The 16120-nt window shown below is 38.2% G+C and overlaps 1 protein-coding gene across 1 annotated transcript in view; it reads left to right on the top strand.

Annotated features, from left to right (window-relative positions):
• The window catches only part of ARMC8 (armadillo repeat containing 8), a gene marked incomplete at its 5' end in the record, with an annotated part of 65417 nt that overhangs the window by 13189 nt on the left and 36108 nt on the right, over nt 1–16120 (top strand). The window contains 3 exons of the mRNA XM_010075309.1: nt 538–609; nt 15646–15788; nt 15885–15982. Of these exons, the coding sequence (XP_010073611.1) occupies nt 538–609; nt 15646–15788; nt 15885–15982 (313 nt within the window). The remainder of the gene's footprint in view (nt 1–537; nt 610–15645; nt 15789–15884; nt 15983–16120) is intronic.

Below are 16120 nucleotides of genomic sequence, written 5' to 3'. Positions count from 1 at the left end.
ACTTTTAGGTGTCTTGCTGAAATTAACAAAAGCAAGCCTGTGGTGAAGAGGAGAGTGAAAGCTTGGTCTCTGGAGACTGGCCATAGTTTCCTTGTTGCTTTTATTTATTATTTTTTTTCAGCTTGTCTTTTCCTACACCCAGTAGAATATTCAGTACTTTTAATTACCAACATTTGATTTCCCAACCAATAGTGGTTTTTTTTTTTCTTTTAGAAGTTGAGTGACTGTGGGCACAAAGAACTAGTATATCTAGTTTTCTTCAGTAATGAGACTGCTTCATGTCTGGTGTGCATGTGAGATAGTTTGGGTTTTTGCTTCCTTGCATAAGCTGGGACGTAATGGAATCCCAGGGCTCTGGGGTATTTATCTGTGGGCTGTAGAAACTGTGCCCTGAAGCACTATTCAGGGCTGTAGGTGCAGCATGGACATTTGGAAAACTACTTGATAAGCCTTCATGGAAATAGTAAATTCTTTAGATTAAGCCCTCAGTACCTCAGCATAATTTACCAGGGTTTGTTTTTCTTTCTGGATTTACAGAGATATGAAAAATGCTGTAATTGGAAACAACAAACAAAAAGCCAACTTGATTGTTTTGGGAGCAGTTCCAAGGTATGTCCTTTGCTACTCTCCTTTTCACTTGATTCACAACAGGTCTGGAGTAGTGATCCTTAGATCACAGGCACTTTTTTTTGTGTTTTAACTTCGATTGTAGTTGACTGCCTACTTTCTTTAATGTAACTGAGAGAGACTTGAAATATCTGTTAAACTCATGTATTACAGATCAGGCTGTTGAGTAATGCTTTTAATTTAGAATTTAATAGAATTCTCTAAAGTAGTCTTGGTGATTTTTATTAAATTTTATCAGCTCAGGAATGAAATCTAATTTCTGACATTGATTATATTAATGATGGATGGAACTGGTTGTATCTTAATCGTGTTCTTCAGCCAATTGCCTGGTGAGTCTACAAGTGAAAATGTGTAAGGTTATGTTAAATATAATTTTAAAATATTTAAAAACATCTGAGATAATTTGCTTATCTTCTCCACCTGCTTCAGAGGATTAAAAACAGTTGATCATACTTTATTGCTGAATTACTGCTTCAGCTGATGTTAACATTTTCTGGATCCTGATTCCACTAGTACAAATTTAACAGGTAAATTTAGCTTCTGGATTGCTCACTACAGCTTTCATTTCACCCTTCTTCTCCTCCAGCTTTCTTTCAGCCACAATTTGCCGCAGTGGAGAAGGAAAACATTGAGCACTGCATTACTTGTGCTAGCAGAATGGGACCCACCTATGATGCCTTTGCTTAAATGGGAACTAGGTCCCAGACTGTCCTGCTTGAGAAAACTTCTTCTGGCTTGTCAAAAAATGTGTTTTATTTGCAGGGAATGTCTTCTCATTTACAGATTGAGTTTGTGTTAAGGCTAGTCCTTTAAATTCTGTAGGGATTAGCTGTGGGGAAACCCCCTCTACAAAACCTGCTGAATTGTCTTCCATTTTGACCAAATATAAACAGGTGAAGAGAAGACTTTACATGAGACAAAAAGATCGAAGTGGACATTTGTTGAGGATTATACAAAGTTTAAGGAATTTTTTTCAGCAACAGGCCCTAAGGGATTCTTGCGACTACCATTGATTCTTGTGGTTCCCATTTTAAAAGCGACAGAAGATCTCCAACTTCCAAATCTAGAATCTGCATGTTCTTATATTTTGTAGGACTTCATGATCCTTCAGTTATCCTGCTTTCCTGCTGCTACTTGCTGTGGGCTCAGTAATGAAATTCCAAAAAGTTTGTTTTTTTCCTGTTGTTAATGCCTTCTGGCTATCCAAGTAGATTAGATGGTTAACCTATAACTGCAAATAAATGACTGGGTTTGGAAAATCTTAAAAGGTAAACTATCACGCTTGTAATTTCAGTACGAGTTATCCTCAAATGACAGGAAATCTGATATTAAGGCTTTTCAGACTAGATCAAGGTAAATTGGCTGGGTTATTGTGAGAAAAGACAATCCTCACTGGCTAAAACTTAAGTGGCATCGTCTACTTCCAAGTGCCTTTCTGAAGACTTTGGAATTTCCTCAAGGTGTTGCGGATAGACTTAAATAGATTATGGACCATTTGGGTGAGAGAACTCCTCTTGTTCTCTCTAACCAGATGGTGGGAATTCGTTGGCTTTTTTGACTTGCCTTCTAATTCATGAAATGGCTGCTGAAGCCATATGGGAAACTTTGGAATTCCAATCTGCAAAGTCAGACCTTTCCCTCAATAAGAGTAGGAGTAAGCAAGCTCGTATTCCTTGTTTTAAGTCTCCTCTGCAAAGTTAAGGAGAACAGTTTTCTTTTTGCAGCGTTAGGCTGCAGTCTCCCAAGGGAAGTTGATTCTTTTCTGTAATGGCATGGGGATTGTTAGAATTCTGCTGCTGCTGCTTTGTCCTGTGGTTCAACTTCTTGTTTACTCATTTCTTGCTTCTCTTTTCTTCCCCGGGTATTCCTCCAGCAAGCTTTCAGAAGAGATTCTTTAGACCCAAAGAACCCCTTCAGATTTGTGTCACTTAGTGGAAAAGAAAACAGTACGTTCACGTATTCGAACAGACTCATGTGAGGTTTGGAAGATAGTAGGAAGTATCTTATGTTTGAAATTTTGCCAAATACTTCTGTTAGGTATGAAACATATCTATTGTTTTAAAATATTAGACTGCTATTTTGTTGGAAAGAAATGCAAAATCCTTTGAGGATCTCCATACAGGAAGAAAATGCTGGGGAAGAATGGCTGAATCACTCGTTCCTAGGCCAGTGGCCTCCTGAGTCTATGAGCTGACCGCTTAGTGGTGTCATCTTTAGGAGGGGGAGGTTTATCTATACCTTAAAGGAAACTTTTTTTGTCCCTTTGAAGTTCAGTCTGACCTGTGGACACTTCTTGACCACTTGTTCTGAAGAGGGTGCTAAGGAAAACAAAGTTGATGGAAGAAAGCTTACAGAATTGCCATGCCTGGACTTAAGAACTAAGAAGTGTTAATAACTGTACAAATGTGTACACAACCATAGTCCTACATGTTAAGAAGCCAACCTATATGTGGATTTTATGTCTTAAGAAACTATTTTCTATACCTCTTCCTCTCTACAGAATGAGAGTTATTCCTTTACATTCTCATGAAATGCTGTCCTTGGACACATTTGTCAGGACTACAGAAATTTTACTTTTTGAAATGGTTACTTTTTAGTAGCAGTCCCAGAAAATAAAATTTCTAATGTTCAGGGGGAAAAAGATATTTTAATTCCATAATATCAAGTTATTTCAGTTGCAGGCAGACTTAAAACAGAAAACCAAGCTTACTACTTGTACTGTCTTTCAGATTTTCTTGTTGATTTTTCCTTCTGTGCCACATAAGTGCTGGCAGAGAGTGGGGAAGTCCATACTAATTTTTGGTGTGCTCCTTCACTTGACAGGTAGTGCACAGACAAATAGTGCAGCTCTTGTGCCTATCAACATGTCAGACACCTCTTCAGAGTCCAAGTTCAGTATTTAAAGCTCTCAGTCAGTTGCTCTTACCTCCTATATCTCAGGAAAACAATGGAGTCCTCAGTTCAAATGTAAATTTTCTTTTCTAAGTCATCTTGATAGGACTTCTGACAGTGCTGTTGAGTAGCAGTTAATCTGTAGTGCTGCTGGCTCCCAGTCTTCTAGTTGAAGCCCCTTTCTGGTGGAGTTTATAATAGAGGCTAGAAAAACACTTGTTTACTGTGGAGTCCAGGCTGACAATCATATTGTCATCATGCTCTTTGCCACTTAATGACACCTAAGGCATAGGGGAACCAAAGACACTCATTTGAGTTGTTACCAGGACCACCCAGATATCTTGCCTTTCTTTGACATAATGTCAGGAGCTAAGTAGTCTTTCCCTCCCCGCTCTACGGTACCTCGTGGCCTCCTTTATACACTTTTTAAGTTTATAAAGCTTATAAAACCTACGTTTTAAGGCCACTGAATTAGCGAGTAGGTTGGGTTCTGTTGCAGGCAGAAGTTATGGCTCTTAAGGTCTTTCTGAATTCTGCAGTAAACAGTCTAAAGCCTCTGGCTTACAGAGATGGAATTGGAAAAGAAAAACATTCAGCGAAATGAGCACAAGAGTAAGTTCTTGATAACTCTGTTTTGCAAGGCTGTGTGGACCACTTTCTGGTCCCTGGAAAGGTATGGCATTCAGTGGTTTGTAATCCAGTCGACAGTTGGGCTTTTTAAGCCTGTGACATATTTCCTCTCATCCTCTTCCTTCATCTGCTGGATAGCAGAGTGTAGAGAAAGCAGCTGTCAGAGTATAGCCTTATCTTTCTGTATGTTGTGGTTACCTGTTAAAGCTCTGACCTGTGCTATTTTGCCAAAATGTTAGCTGAATAAAGTTATTGCTTATCTAAGCATTACTGAGAGTTAAAAGTCTAATCCACTTCAGAGCTGGTTTCTCATTAAGGGCTTCAGTTATTTCTTTGTTCCAAAACGAATAGAGTTTTTTAAAACAAATCTTAAACCTAACCATCTAAGACCTTTAACAAAACCACTAAATCTTGTCACTTGACAAAAATTATTTTCTAACTTCCATCTGATTGTTCTCCAGAGTCTTAAGGAGTAAAGTCAGTTGTTTGGAGCTGTAACGTGGTAGTGTACTTCTTCCCAAAGCTAAAGGCCTATCTCTAGGTAGGTGCACCTCAAAGAACTTTATATAGATAATTTTCACTGTTCCCTAAGTCATTTATTAGGGATGCTGTGTAATTGTTGGGGTGTTTTTGTTTTTTTAGTTTCTTTGGAGCATACTTTAAATGATGTGTAGAACAGCTGATGAACTGTTATCCATTCTGTCAACTGAATTTTGAGTTCTGTGAACCACACTGTTAGGTTGTCTGTGGAAGTGAAAACTATAAGAATTTGTTGGGTTTTTAACTTGTTTCTAGGGCTCTGAATGCACCAATATGGACACACATGAAATTTTATTTTTCAATTTATTGTTAATCATAACCAAATTCCTTTAGGCAGTGTTCTTTTAGAGTTTGCCAAAAAACAAAACTGCTGCTTTGATAGCTCTGTAACCTACTAATAAGATGAGAAGATCTCTCTATTAAATGGAAGATTCTGTTACATCCCAAGTCTGTGAGCTAAGGAAAAGGATTTTATATAGGCTAGTGTCCACATTAAACACAAGAAAAGTGTCCGTAAGTAAGCTCTTGTGTGCACTATTGGCTGGCAAATAATGGAAAAATTAAAGCTGATGTACTGATAAGCAAGTAGAGGAACTCCCGTATCTGTGATAGTGTTTGAAATGTTTGAGTGTGTGTTCCTTTCGTTTCTAGATTTAAAAAGAAAACTTGTGCAGGATGGTTTTGCATAGCTCGCAAGTATCCTGGTCAGTTCTTAATTTAAATGCGTGGTATTACAAATTCATAGATGACTGATGATGTTGATATTTCATCCCGCATGGAGCTTAGCAGAAGAGCACCCTTGCACATTGAATGCACTGGGATGCTGGTGGTTGTGAGAGCAGTTGCAGGACTGCAGGGTGAAAAACCACCCTCTTCTTACAGCTTTTCTTGGAGTTAGATAAATGTCAGATAACATTCTTGCTGTTTAAGTAGAAGATAAGCAACAAACTCTCTATGTTTGGGTATTTAGGAATAAAGAGGCTTGGGCATGTAGCAAGTATAGCTTTCATTTAACACCAAGAAAGTACGTCTGTTAGTTTGTGTCCAGGAAAGCTTGGCGTCACGGCTGGAATATTGAGCACCCAGCTGCTCCTCCTTTAAGCAGTGGGTTGGACTAGATGACCTCTAGAGGTCCCTTGCAACATCATCTGTTCTGTGATTCTGTACTCTGATTTAATGAACAACTGCCTTTATGTCTCAAGTTTTGTCTTGGGGTTATCATTGAATTCAGGTGCTTGCTCTGGAAGTTTAATTAGTGTTTTTTATAATGCTGCTCCTAAAGGACTGGCCATCCTTTAACAGTAGGAATGCAGGTATCTGCTTGACAGAAGGATCTCCTGTACAGACAGGCTATATTAGCACTTGCCTGAGTATTTAGCTCTAAACCCATCGTTTGCTAGTGTAAGGGTATGGTTTCAATTAAAATCTTAGATTTTTAATTTATGACTTTATATGCCAAAATTACACATGAAGGATGTATTTGTGCAAATATATGTTGTGCTTGATGCACGTGGTCGTGAAAGTCTGCTTAATTACTGGCTGGTTAGGTTTAGATACAGCAGTATTGAACCCAGTGCCATACCAAAATGGTTCTCAATGTGTGCTCTAAACCACTTTTGGAGGTATGCACTGATCTGTGGACCTGATACTGAATTTTGGTAAAGAAGGAACAGCACAGTAATGGATCAGGAGTTAACTTGAGTCAATTTGGCATGATTTTTTCTTCTTTGTACCCAAGGCAGTAAAGCCATGGAACTATTTCAGAGAACAAACTTAGCCTTCAGTTTTCACTGCAGCCTAAGACTGGGTTCCTAGACAGGTGTGATTAGATTTAGCAATGACAGCAGGTAATTTTTTGAATGTTTTCTAGTTTCTGATCTTAAAGTAGCCACCAAAAAAGAGTTCTCTTGTTTGGAAAAGTTCTGATATTGTGAAGTGGAAAGGGACAATGGATGGTGGAAACTGGTAAATTTATGGGAAATGTTTAACCTCTGTGGTGTTCTTTTTTGTTATCTGAGTGACTGATGGTAAATGATGTCTGCTGTTGACTATTTTTGTATCTGATGGTTTATTTGTTCAGTTTCTTTGTTAAACAAATAATTTATTAAAAAATCCTAATAGCTGGGGATTGTTCTTCTTGATAAAGTATGAAGAATTGCAGAGTTGACAATTCTGGTTAACTGTACAAACCCAGCATTCAGTACAGCAGAAAAAATATGAAGAACTGAACCTTTAGGGGACTTCTAGATTCACCACTCACACTTTCCTGTGGGGAAGAGGGAGCAGCCAGTTACTTTCAAGACCTGGAAGAGGGAGAAGAAACCTCATCCTGGAGGATCTATCCCTTTTACAGAAAGGCAGTTTGTCTGCGCTACACCATTTGTTAAGGAGAGAATAAAACCCGAACCATTCTTAAGCGTGAGGGGATGAAGCATGCCTGCAGTCACTCCTGCAGACATGTGAAGAAAGATTTGTAATTTGATGCCTAGAGAAAGAGCTACTGAAGAAGTGTTAGTGAAGTGACAGATATGAAGCTAGCAATACTATTATTTTTTGTGATTTTGGTGACTAACTGGACTGTGATATGCCAGATAGCTCTCTTAGTATGTGTGATAGGATCTTTGTTTCTAGCAGGAGTGAACAGTGAAATCAAGCTTGAAGGGGGGGAAAAAAAAGGCATAAATAATTTAAGCTCCAATTTTGAGTATCAGATTTGGGTGTTCTGACTTGTTTTCCTAGACTTTAAATACTTACCAATAAAGGGATAAAAGTCTTTTTTTTTTTTTTAGCGTAGCAAAATTGCATCTTACAGAAGGCTAGGAATCTGTATAGTTTCCCGTGGTCAGCTGATATTCTGGGGAACAAAAATGTATTAAAAGTGGAAACAAATATTTCTGAAGAAGAGTTAGTGTGATTGTTCTAGCAAAGCCATAATTCTATCGGTAATCATTACATGAATTGGTTTTGGCACAAGATGTCTCTTAACTGCAAAGAAAATGTGTTGTGTATCTTATCTCCAGAAGAAAGACCTGGTGGCTTAGTGATGCACAAATAATCATGATCTCCTAAGCTCATTACAGCTTTGATAAAGTAGTTTTTGGCAAGATTGTGTCCAAAGCTAGAAAATATTAGGATCTGCTCAGGTTCCGATCTCCAGCTTGACTTGCAGTGTTGTTACCTGTTCAACGTGGTCTGATTCGGTGGGAAACAATTGGGTACAGAGCACAAACTTGGGATGGAGTTGTGGTTTTTTTGCAGATGGGGGCATATTTCTTAGAGAAGGGTTACCAAGTGTGCAGCATGCTCACACCTTGTTGTCTTGATGCTACCTTCCATTTTAAACGTAGTCTGATGAGGTGATGACTTAAGTTCAAACAGGCCTTCAGGCTTCATGCCTGTGTGTTGAGGTTTTTTTTCTTTATTTTTACTTGATGTTTCTGAAATTAGTATTTCTGGAGTAATCTCCCTAATCCCTCAGTGCTCTGTAGCAATTCCTTTCTTGCCTTCCTGAAAACTTATGTTGATAGAAGTGCAGGTTTTGTGGTTTGCATTTTCCTTTTCTGTTGCCTTGTTACACTAATGAAAATGTCTTTGGTGGCTCAGACCCAGGCAGTGTATGTAAGAGTGCAGGTGAAAAGCTGATTTAACAAGTCTCTTCTTCTGACTGAGGGTTATCTCACAGGACCACCCCTCAAGTTTTCTGAATGTGTCGTACTGCCACTTCTTGTTGTGATGTGTGACCGTACAGAAAACTGCTTCAGCTGTAATCACAGAAGACCGAACTTTCACAAAAAAGCAAGTGTTGTTCTGTTGAGTTAAAATAATTGGACAAGATGAGCACAGACTTAAGAGAGAGCAAGGCTGACCCGTAGTAGTAGAGAAATGGGTGTACATCTGCACTGTGCAGCGCGAGAGGCAGCTGTTGGTGGCTGTGATGGATCTCCACCAACGGAGGTATTGGAAAACAACCAAGACAGTAGCTTCATATGATTTCATGGCTGATGATTCTGCCTTGAGCAAGGTCAGTGACTAGAGGATTTGTCAAGATTCCTTACAGCTCTGGTTCTGTGATCCTCAGTGCCCACCTAACGGACCTGTTGGCTGTGCAGAAGTTGTAAGGTGTTCAGATCAACCTGCACTGCATGACTGCTGCTGGTGGGCTTAACGAGAAGTGTACTAGTAATCAGTTATGCACATCTTTTGAGATATTCGTGATCTCTAACATGCTACCAGCTCTGTTTCCAGAACTCAGTACATTTGGACGTGGTGTTCCTAGGCCTGTGATGCACGGGAATGAGGTGCTTCTTGGACATCCTCACGAGGGCAGGACACAGTGGTTTCCTGATGCCTCGTTCTGTTCCTGGCGGCACTTTGCATTGGGATTTTCTGTGTTGGGTACCACGTAGGGTAGGGATCTGTGTGCAAACCTAGCGGTTTGTGCGCTTAGGTGAAGGAGCTTTGTCTGCAATACCAATATTTTTAAGGGCTTTCTTTGCTCTAGAGTGGTGAAAGAGGTGGAGAGCAGAGGCTCTAATAGGCCTCCTGGGCTTGTCCTTGCTTTTTTCTTCAGAGCATGTCAGGAGTCAGTGCCTGTTTACATAATTATATGTCTTTTTAATGAGGAATAACCCTCACCATGGGGGTGTCATGTATAACTAGAGCACGGTATTCTTCTAACCCAGCTAAGAAGTACATGTGAATCAAGGCAAATATTTGCAGTCAGCAGAATTGTATTAGAGCTGTTTTTGTTTAAAAGCTGTGCAGCCCTCTCTCTCTGAAGTGCCTTTTCTAGTAGCAAGAAGGAAGTTAATATAAAGTGTACTTGAGACACCTTTTAAATTGTGTGGTTTTATTAGAATTTTAAGTTTCAGGTTTAAAAACATTGTGTAAAAGGTCTCTTTATGATATCTCATGGTATCTGTCCTAAGGAGCTATGAGTCAAATGTATAAAAAACTTACGTTTGACATCCTCTTTCCTGTGCAGATACTAAATGTTGGGCGGTGATATCAAATGGAGTGGGAATATAGTGTAGGCATTTTGTGTACAATGGAAAACTTCAAAATGCTGGTGAATGGCAAGTCAAAACATACCTTAGTTTTTGTTTTAAGGTTGCTTAGCAGCCTCAGACAAACATTTTAAAAATGGCTTGTCTAAATGAAGAGCAGTTTTTCAGGTGGTGGTCATAGGCTCTCTGATTCAGTGATGTTTTAACATGGAAGAATATTTCCACACAGGAGTTTTTGGAAGACTTAGAATAAAGTTTGCGTGTTGGTGGTTTGAAAAGGTAAATGGAATGAGCAGTTCAAAGATGAGCTTATTCATAAGACATCAGTCTTGAGCAAAGTGGTCGGATGGTTGAAGCAAGACTGGATGAAGATGTTGGTTATATAATGCCTATTAACACACTTCTTGTAAAAGAAAAAGCTTGTATTATCTCAAAAATAGCCTTACTTTGTTGAAGGCAACTGACCTAGTCCTATAAAATACTTGAGCCTGTGTCACACTTTAAAGTAATGCTGCACTGAATCAGTGTAACTCGCTGGGTAAGTTAAGAAGCTTTGAGTGGTGTTCGTGTAAATTTACCTCTGCAGGGCTTCAGGGATTGTGTGTTGGTCCCACGTAGTATAAACTGCTGCAAAGAAAGGATTTAAAAAAAAAATTATTTATTGCCAAATGGCTTGTTGGGGAGTGGTGCTAGCGGGGAAAAAATAGAATAAATTTAGCTCATAGAGGCTGCAGATTTGACAGCGGTAAAGCGCTTGGATGTAAGCTTTTTTATCTTGTAACAAAAAGGAGAAGCTGTACTGCAGCAGCTCCAGTGTTCTTCAAGTCACTGTAAAAGTGCGTGCATGTGAACAGCTTTAGAGAACTGGCAGCACCTTGAGATAAGAACTAGGAAGAAGGTTAGCAGAGTGTTATATGCTGAATGAAAGTGTTCATGGTATAAAAAGGTGGATCAGACTGCACTGGCCCAGTGTAAAGTAGCAAGAGTTATTTTCAAATGAAACTGATCATTAAAGAGAAATATGAGAAATAACTTGATTGTAGTCCTTATTTACTCTTACATAAAAAAATGTTGGGCTTGGTTTGAATTTTCTTTTAATTCAGACCTCCTACAGCTCAGTAGGTATTATGATGCTCTAACACTGGATTTAGTTAAGTGAACAAAGATCAAATTGGATGCAAGTTGTGTGATTTATACAGAAGCAGCGTAGAATGTTCAAGTGAGGAAGTCTGAGCATTAGAATAAATTCCTAGTGGTGTAAGCTGAGACTTTTTGTTTTGCTCCTAAAGGAAAAGCTTTCTTTACAGTAAAGATAGGGTTTTTCTCTGGAACCCCTATGTCAGCGCAGTGTTTGTGTTACTGTTTCCTTTACAGATCTTTTGGTAGTTGGAACATTTTCAACAGTAGATTTCAAAGCTGAGTCCTACCATCACGTTTCTAGACTTGGCTTTTAAAAAAGTCTATCAGGTACTGTTGGCTTCGTATGGAATTTTTCAGAAGCAGTTATCTTTTTAGTTTTTTTGGCTTGGTAATAGAGTTAGCCCAGGTCCCTTGGATCCAACTTTTGGAGGTTTTGAATTAACTTCCAGAAGAGAGACTGTGACATGTCAGTTTAGCCTACGTTTCTTTGACTAATAGTCATAAAAAACATGTATGTTTTTGAGTCCTCTTCTGTAAGAATCCTTAACTATTTGTTTTGTCACTTCAGATATTTTACAGAGATTATTCCATATACTTTTAAAATGATCCTTAGTTCTTGCTTTGGAAAATTCTGGGGCCAGTGATTGCTTCCTGTTATGCTGTTTGAAAAGTAATGCTTAAAAAACATTAAAAGAAGCAGGTTTGTTCTTTTTTTTTTTTAAATGTTCTATCTTGTTTGATGTATTCTCATACTGTAATTCAGTTTATGGTTTGAGACTGATGCTCACTGGGACTTCCCACATGTTCAGAGGTCAACCTCTGTGCAAGCACTAACTTTATATTCAGTATTCTGTAAGCCAACAGTAAATCATGTGCCTCAGTAGTATCTTCATCTGTACATTGCATGTGTTTGCATGGTGTCATTTTCAGGTGGTCTTGCAGTGGAGTGGAAGACAAATGTCTTACAAGACAGAATAAGAAATCATGCTAATTCCAGCAAATTCATCTGTTTTGTAAAGGGAACAATAATAAATGTTCAGATAATCATGACTGAATTAAAGCTCTTATTTATTAATATACCTTGATAAAGGTATCTTAAGATTCATGTCAGTTTAACTTGAACTGTTACCCCGACCTCTTTTTCCACGTGCCTGCTTATGGGGCTTAGTGAAGTGTTGAAAATGTTCTACTAACAGCTGAGTTTCGTCTCCTTCCCAGGTATTTTAACAACTTCAGAGTTTTTTGTGACAACTTGCAAGCAGGATGGCATGTCAGAGAGTAAATTTCTGTTATTTTTACCTAACTGTGATGTCTGTATTCAGACCAGATCAATGAGGTCTAAATCATGTGAACCTGTATAGTGCAGAACTCTGATGCACCACACCCATCTCAATAACCTTCAAAAGAAAGGAAAATCTCAGCTGTTGAAATCTGAACTGTTTATCTTCCTTGCTAGGCTGCTGTAGTTACCATTCATTCAGCAGCTACTTTCATTGAAAGTTTTCTACTTAATCTAGCTGGAACATTGCATGATTTTCCTGGATGAATCCCTGACAGTTGTTCAAAATACATCATGCCTCCAGCTGACTTTATTTTTGGTTTCTAGGAATAGTTGTTCATGGAGTTTATTGAAGTATCTCTCTGGATGGATTTGCTGTCCTACCTCATTTAGACGTGACTGCCTGGATACCATTGCTGACATCTGAGAAAGAGGATTTAATCAGTTAATTGCTCTTAGAAGTGCAGGGACAAATGGAAGAAATTGTGTTCTGTATAAACATTAGAGGAAAATATCTTAGAGAAACCTAGAAGCTTGAAAAAGTCCAAATATTATGTTTTAAACGACTTAGCATCAAACCTTGGGTTACTGTTCATGAAGATGTCGCAAGACCTTTCCATTATCTTTCTTTAATTTCCAGTCCCGTTGTAATGAGCTTTACTGCGGAATCACAGGCTGAAGAGTAAGTCAGAAAGAACATTAGCACCTTTTTGCTGTTGAAGAATATCTGTTCTTTGCTTTTGGTATCTTGTGAAGCTCTCAGGCTCTACAAAAGTGAGTTATGATGGTTCTAGCAGAGCCGTGTTCCAGTGTTTCTCCAGGTTTGGTAGGAGTTGAATGGCTGACTGATGAAGGGAAGGCAGAAGATAAGGGATCCAGGTTAGGCATGGATGTTGTGTTCTTGAAAAGTGTGCACTAAAAACAAGTATCTTTGGTTTTTTCTGAATTTCCCGAATCCAAATTATGGCCTTCCCTTTTGTCTCCTGCATGCACATGCTATTTTTTTCTTTTTTCCTTTTAATATTAATACATGGGAGGAATGTATTACAAACATTTTTGCAGAATTTGGAAACAAGAAACCAGTTCAGGATGTACATTAGTGTGCTATCCATGTGTTTCTTATGACTCTAGAAGGATGTGGTCTTTGTCTGTAGTGTTTAACAGTAGTTTATTAATGCACAGTTTCATCCTTATCAGTTATATGGGGTCTCCTCATTTGAAACTTTCCCAAACTTTATAGTTTGTCATTTAACTACTTAATTTTCAGAGTTACTTGGTGTCAGCTCTCTCTTTTAGAGAAGGAAACAGAAAATGTTGTTGTATGGATGTCTAGCTCTGTGGAAAACCTAATCTGAAACACAAGCATTTTTTAAAGACGTACAAAGGGATATTATTAATATTTCAAAAACTTATTGTTTATAAAATCTGAATTTTGTCTTCACTAATTATAAATCTTAGTTAAGGATTTCTATTTTGAACAATAGACTACAGATTGTAGTCAGTGTGTTTCATTTGCACTCTTTAGCATAGCTGTAACATCTGTTCTGAGTGTGCAGTGTTAATGGGAAAAAAAAAAGCAATTATTTTATTAATAAGAGAACAACCTTCAGAATTTAGGGTGCTTTGGGAATTTGTAAAAATCCCTTGCGGGGAAAAAAGAAATTATTTAGGACATGACTGAACATTTCTGGATATAAGGAACAGATTATTTATCAAAGCCAGATTTTGATAACAGACTTAAAACTTTATTCCTTGCTCCTCCTGCAGAGATGACAAATTGTAGCAATGTTGTCCCTGATTTCTGGTTTTGACTGATCTGTGGTGTTTTCAGTATGTTTTCTAAATTGCCAACTATTTAAAGTCAGATCTTTCAGGTTACTTTTTAAATGGGGGGGAGTTGAAAATTTGCTGTGAAATAAAGTGATACAGATTATAGAAGATGCAGAACTGTTTCTAGCAGTGGACTTACAAATAGTGTATGTAAACTGTTCTGCAGCATTAGCTTACAAAATCTGTGTGTGTAGGTTAAACAGGTTGAGGAAGGTCATCTCTTCGGTGTTTAAAATAAAACAGCTGTACAGGTTACTGCAATAAATGAATTAATCTTTGATCTGCTCGTGGTAATTCCTGTCACATTGTTTTCTACAATAAGGGGTTTTTCTTGGCGATTAGCAAATGTCAATCAGAGTTAGAACCGTAGATGAGATTGCACTTTCCATATAGTAGCTCAGTGTCCAGAAAAATCTTAACATCTTTTCGAGGATGAACTTTAGCCAGGATCACTCAGTGAAGCTTCTGCTTCCTGTCTATCCTTACCTAGTCCAGAAGGCAGAGCTCAAAACCAGCTGTCTGTAAAGGAATAACAGTCATGAAAGGTTTTTCTGTCCCATTCAGATTGGAAGTAGAAAGCTTTTTTCCCCTTGTGTTGACTTTACATAACATCGATTATGTATTTTGCTTCTTTTGTAGTCTTTCAGAAACAGCCCTAATCTTTACCTTGAACATGGTGCAGCCGATATTTGAATACAGCACCAGAATTTGTAGTTTAAGAAACATGTAATTTAGTTGCCTTGTGTCACTTCTGTTTCTTTTCCAAAAGCTGATAATATAGGTACAGTTAATTTTGAATTTGCACAAATGATGTGTGAGGTGTGCTTTCATGGAACAACTGATAATCGGAGCCTTTTTTACTTCTCTTATTCCACCGATATTAAAGGTGCCAACAGTAAATGAAGAAGATAGAAGAGATGAGCTCTACAGAGCCATGTGGGCAGTCTGGGCCAACGTGCCTCAAGAAAAGTGACCATGAGCTGGTTACTGTAAGAAATGAAAAGGATTATACAAGTTAAAGAATAATACGTATGCAATACCAAATTGATGTTAATTAATCAGGAATAGTTTTATACAAGAAGTCAGAAGAGGTTTCTAAACATCATGAATAAATGGCCTGTGAGATAAAACAGATAAACAAGGACAAAGAACCTGGATGCCTTTACGTCTGAGGTTATCATGTTTAGCTACAATTCAGCTGCCTTCTTGCACAGAGAACTTTTCTGGGCTTTCTTTATGTTCATATATGATAATTTCTCAATCTTCCAAACTCAGTCATTGCCAAAGATTATAACCGTCATGATAGCAGTAATCACGTCCCTAGGTGTTACGGGAGATGCGTGAGGTTCCCTTTCCCTTTGACGTCAAACTGCAGACTCGTTTCCTTTAGTTAAAATTTGGGATCTTCCTGGTATCATGAAAGACCTCATCCTGCATATCAGTACTGGGGCATTACATTGTTAGAAAAAACAGTGTAGTATCTTTCTACTGTAGCAGCAAGTGAAACCTGTGTAGACCACACAGTGTAAAAAGGTTCTTACGAATAAAAAGTTTGTCTTACTCTTTTGTTCTGTCTTCATCTTTCCATTAAGGAGTTCATCTTCCTTACATAGCAGGATTCAGATTTTTTTTTTTTTTTTTAACTAGACTTAAAAGTTCTCTTCTGTCTGAATTTCCCTCTAAAAATAATTGTGTTTCCAGGTTGCTGTACTTACTTCAGCAAGAATCCTCCAGCATAGAACTGAGAACAGAGTGTGCAGTGGTCCTCGGAAGCCTTGCAATGGGCACAGAGAATAATGTCAAATCCCTACTAGACTGCCATATTATCCCAGCCTTATTGCAAGGTACTTTTCTCTTAATGGATCTGTGTTAGTAAATGTTCCTAAAGTACTCAAATAAGCAAAGATAATGAAACTGAATAGTAGTTTTTGTCTCTATAGGATTACTGTCAACAGATTTGAAGTTTATTGAGGCCTGTTTACGATGTCTCCGTACCATCTTCATCAGTCCTGTAACTCCAGAGGATCTTCTGTACACAGTAAGTTGTAAGCAGATTATTACATCATTTTCTCTGTAACGCTCTTCTATGCATTAAAACCTATAGAGTTGGTGAAAGGTCTTAGTTCAGTGTCTCCAAGGACGTTACAGTCAGTCTAGAGGTTTCAGAGGACCTCAA

Source organism: Pterocles gutturalis, unplaced genomic scaffold (genome assembly GCF_000699245.1).
Source record: "Pterocles gutturalis isolate BGI_N339 unplaced genomic scaffold, ASM69924v1 scaffold17902, whole genome shotgun sequence".
In the NCBI taxonomy this organism is placed as follows: domain Eukaryota; kingdom Metazoa; phylum Chordata; class Aves; order Pterocliformes; family Pteroclidae; genus Pterocles; species Pterocles gutturalis.
Note: the sequence above shows the minus strand (reverse complement) of the source record. Positions and strands in the feature narration are given on the sequence as shown.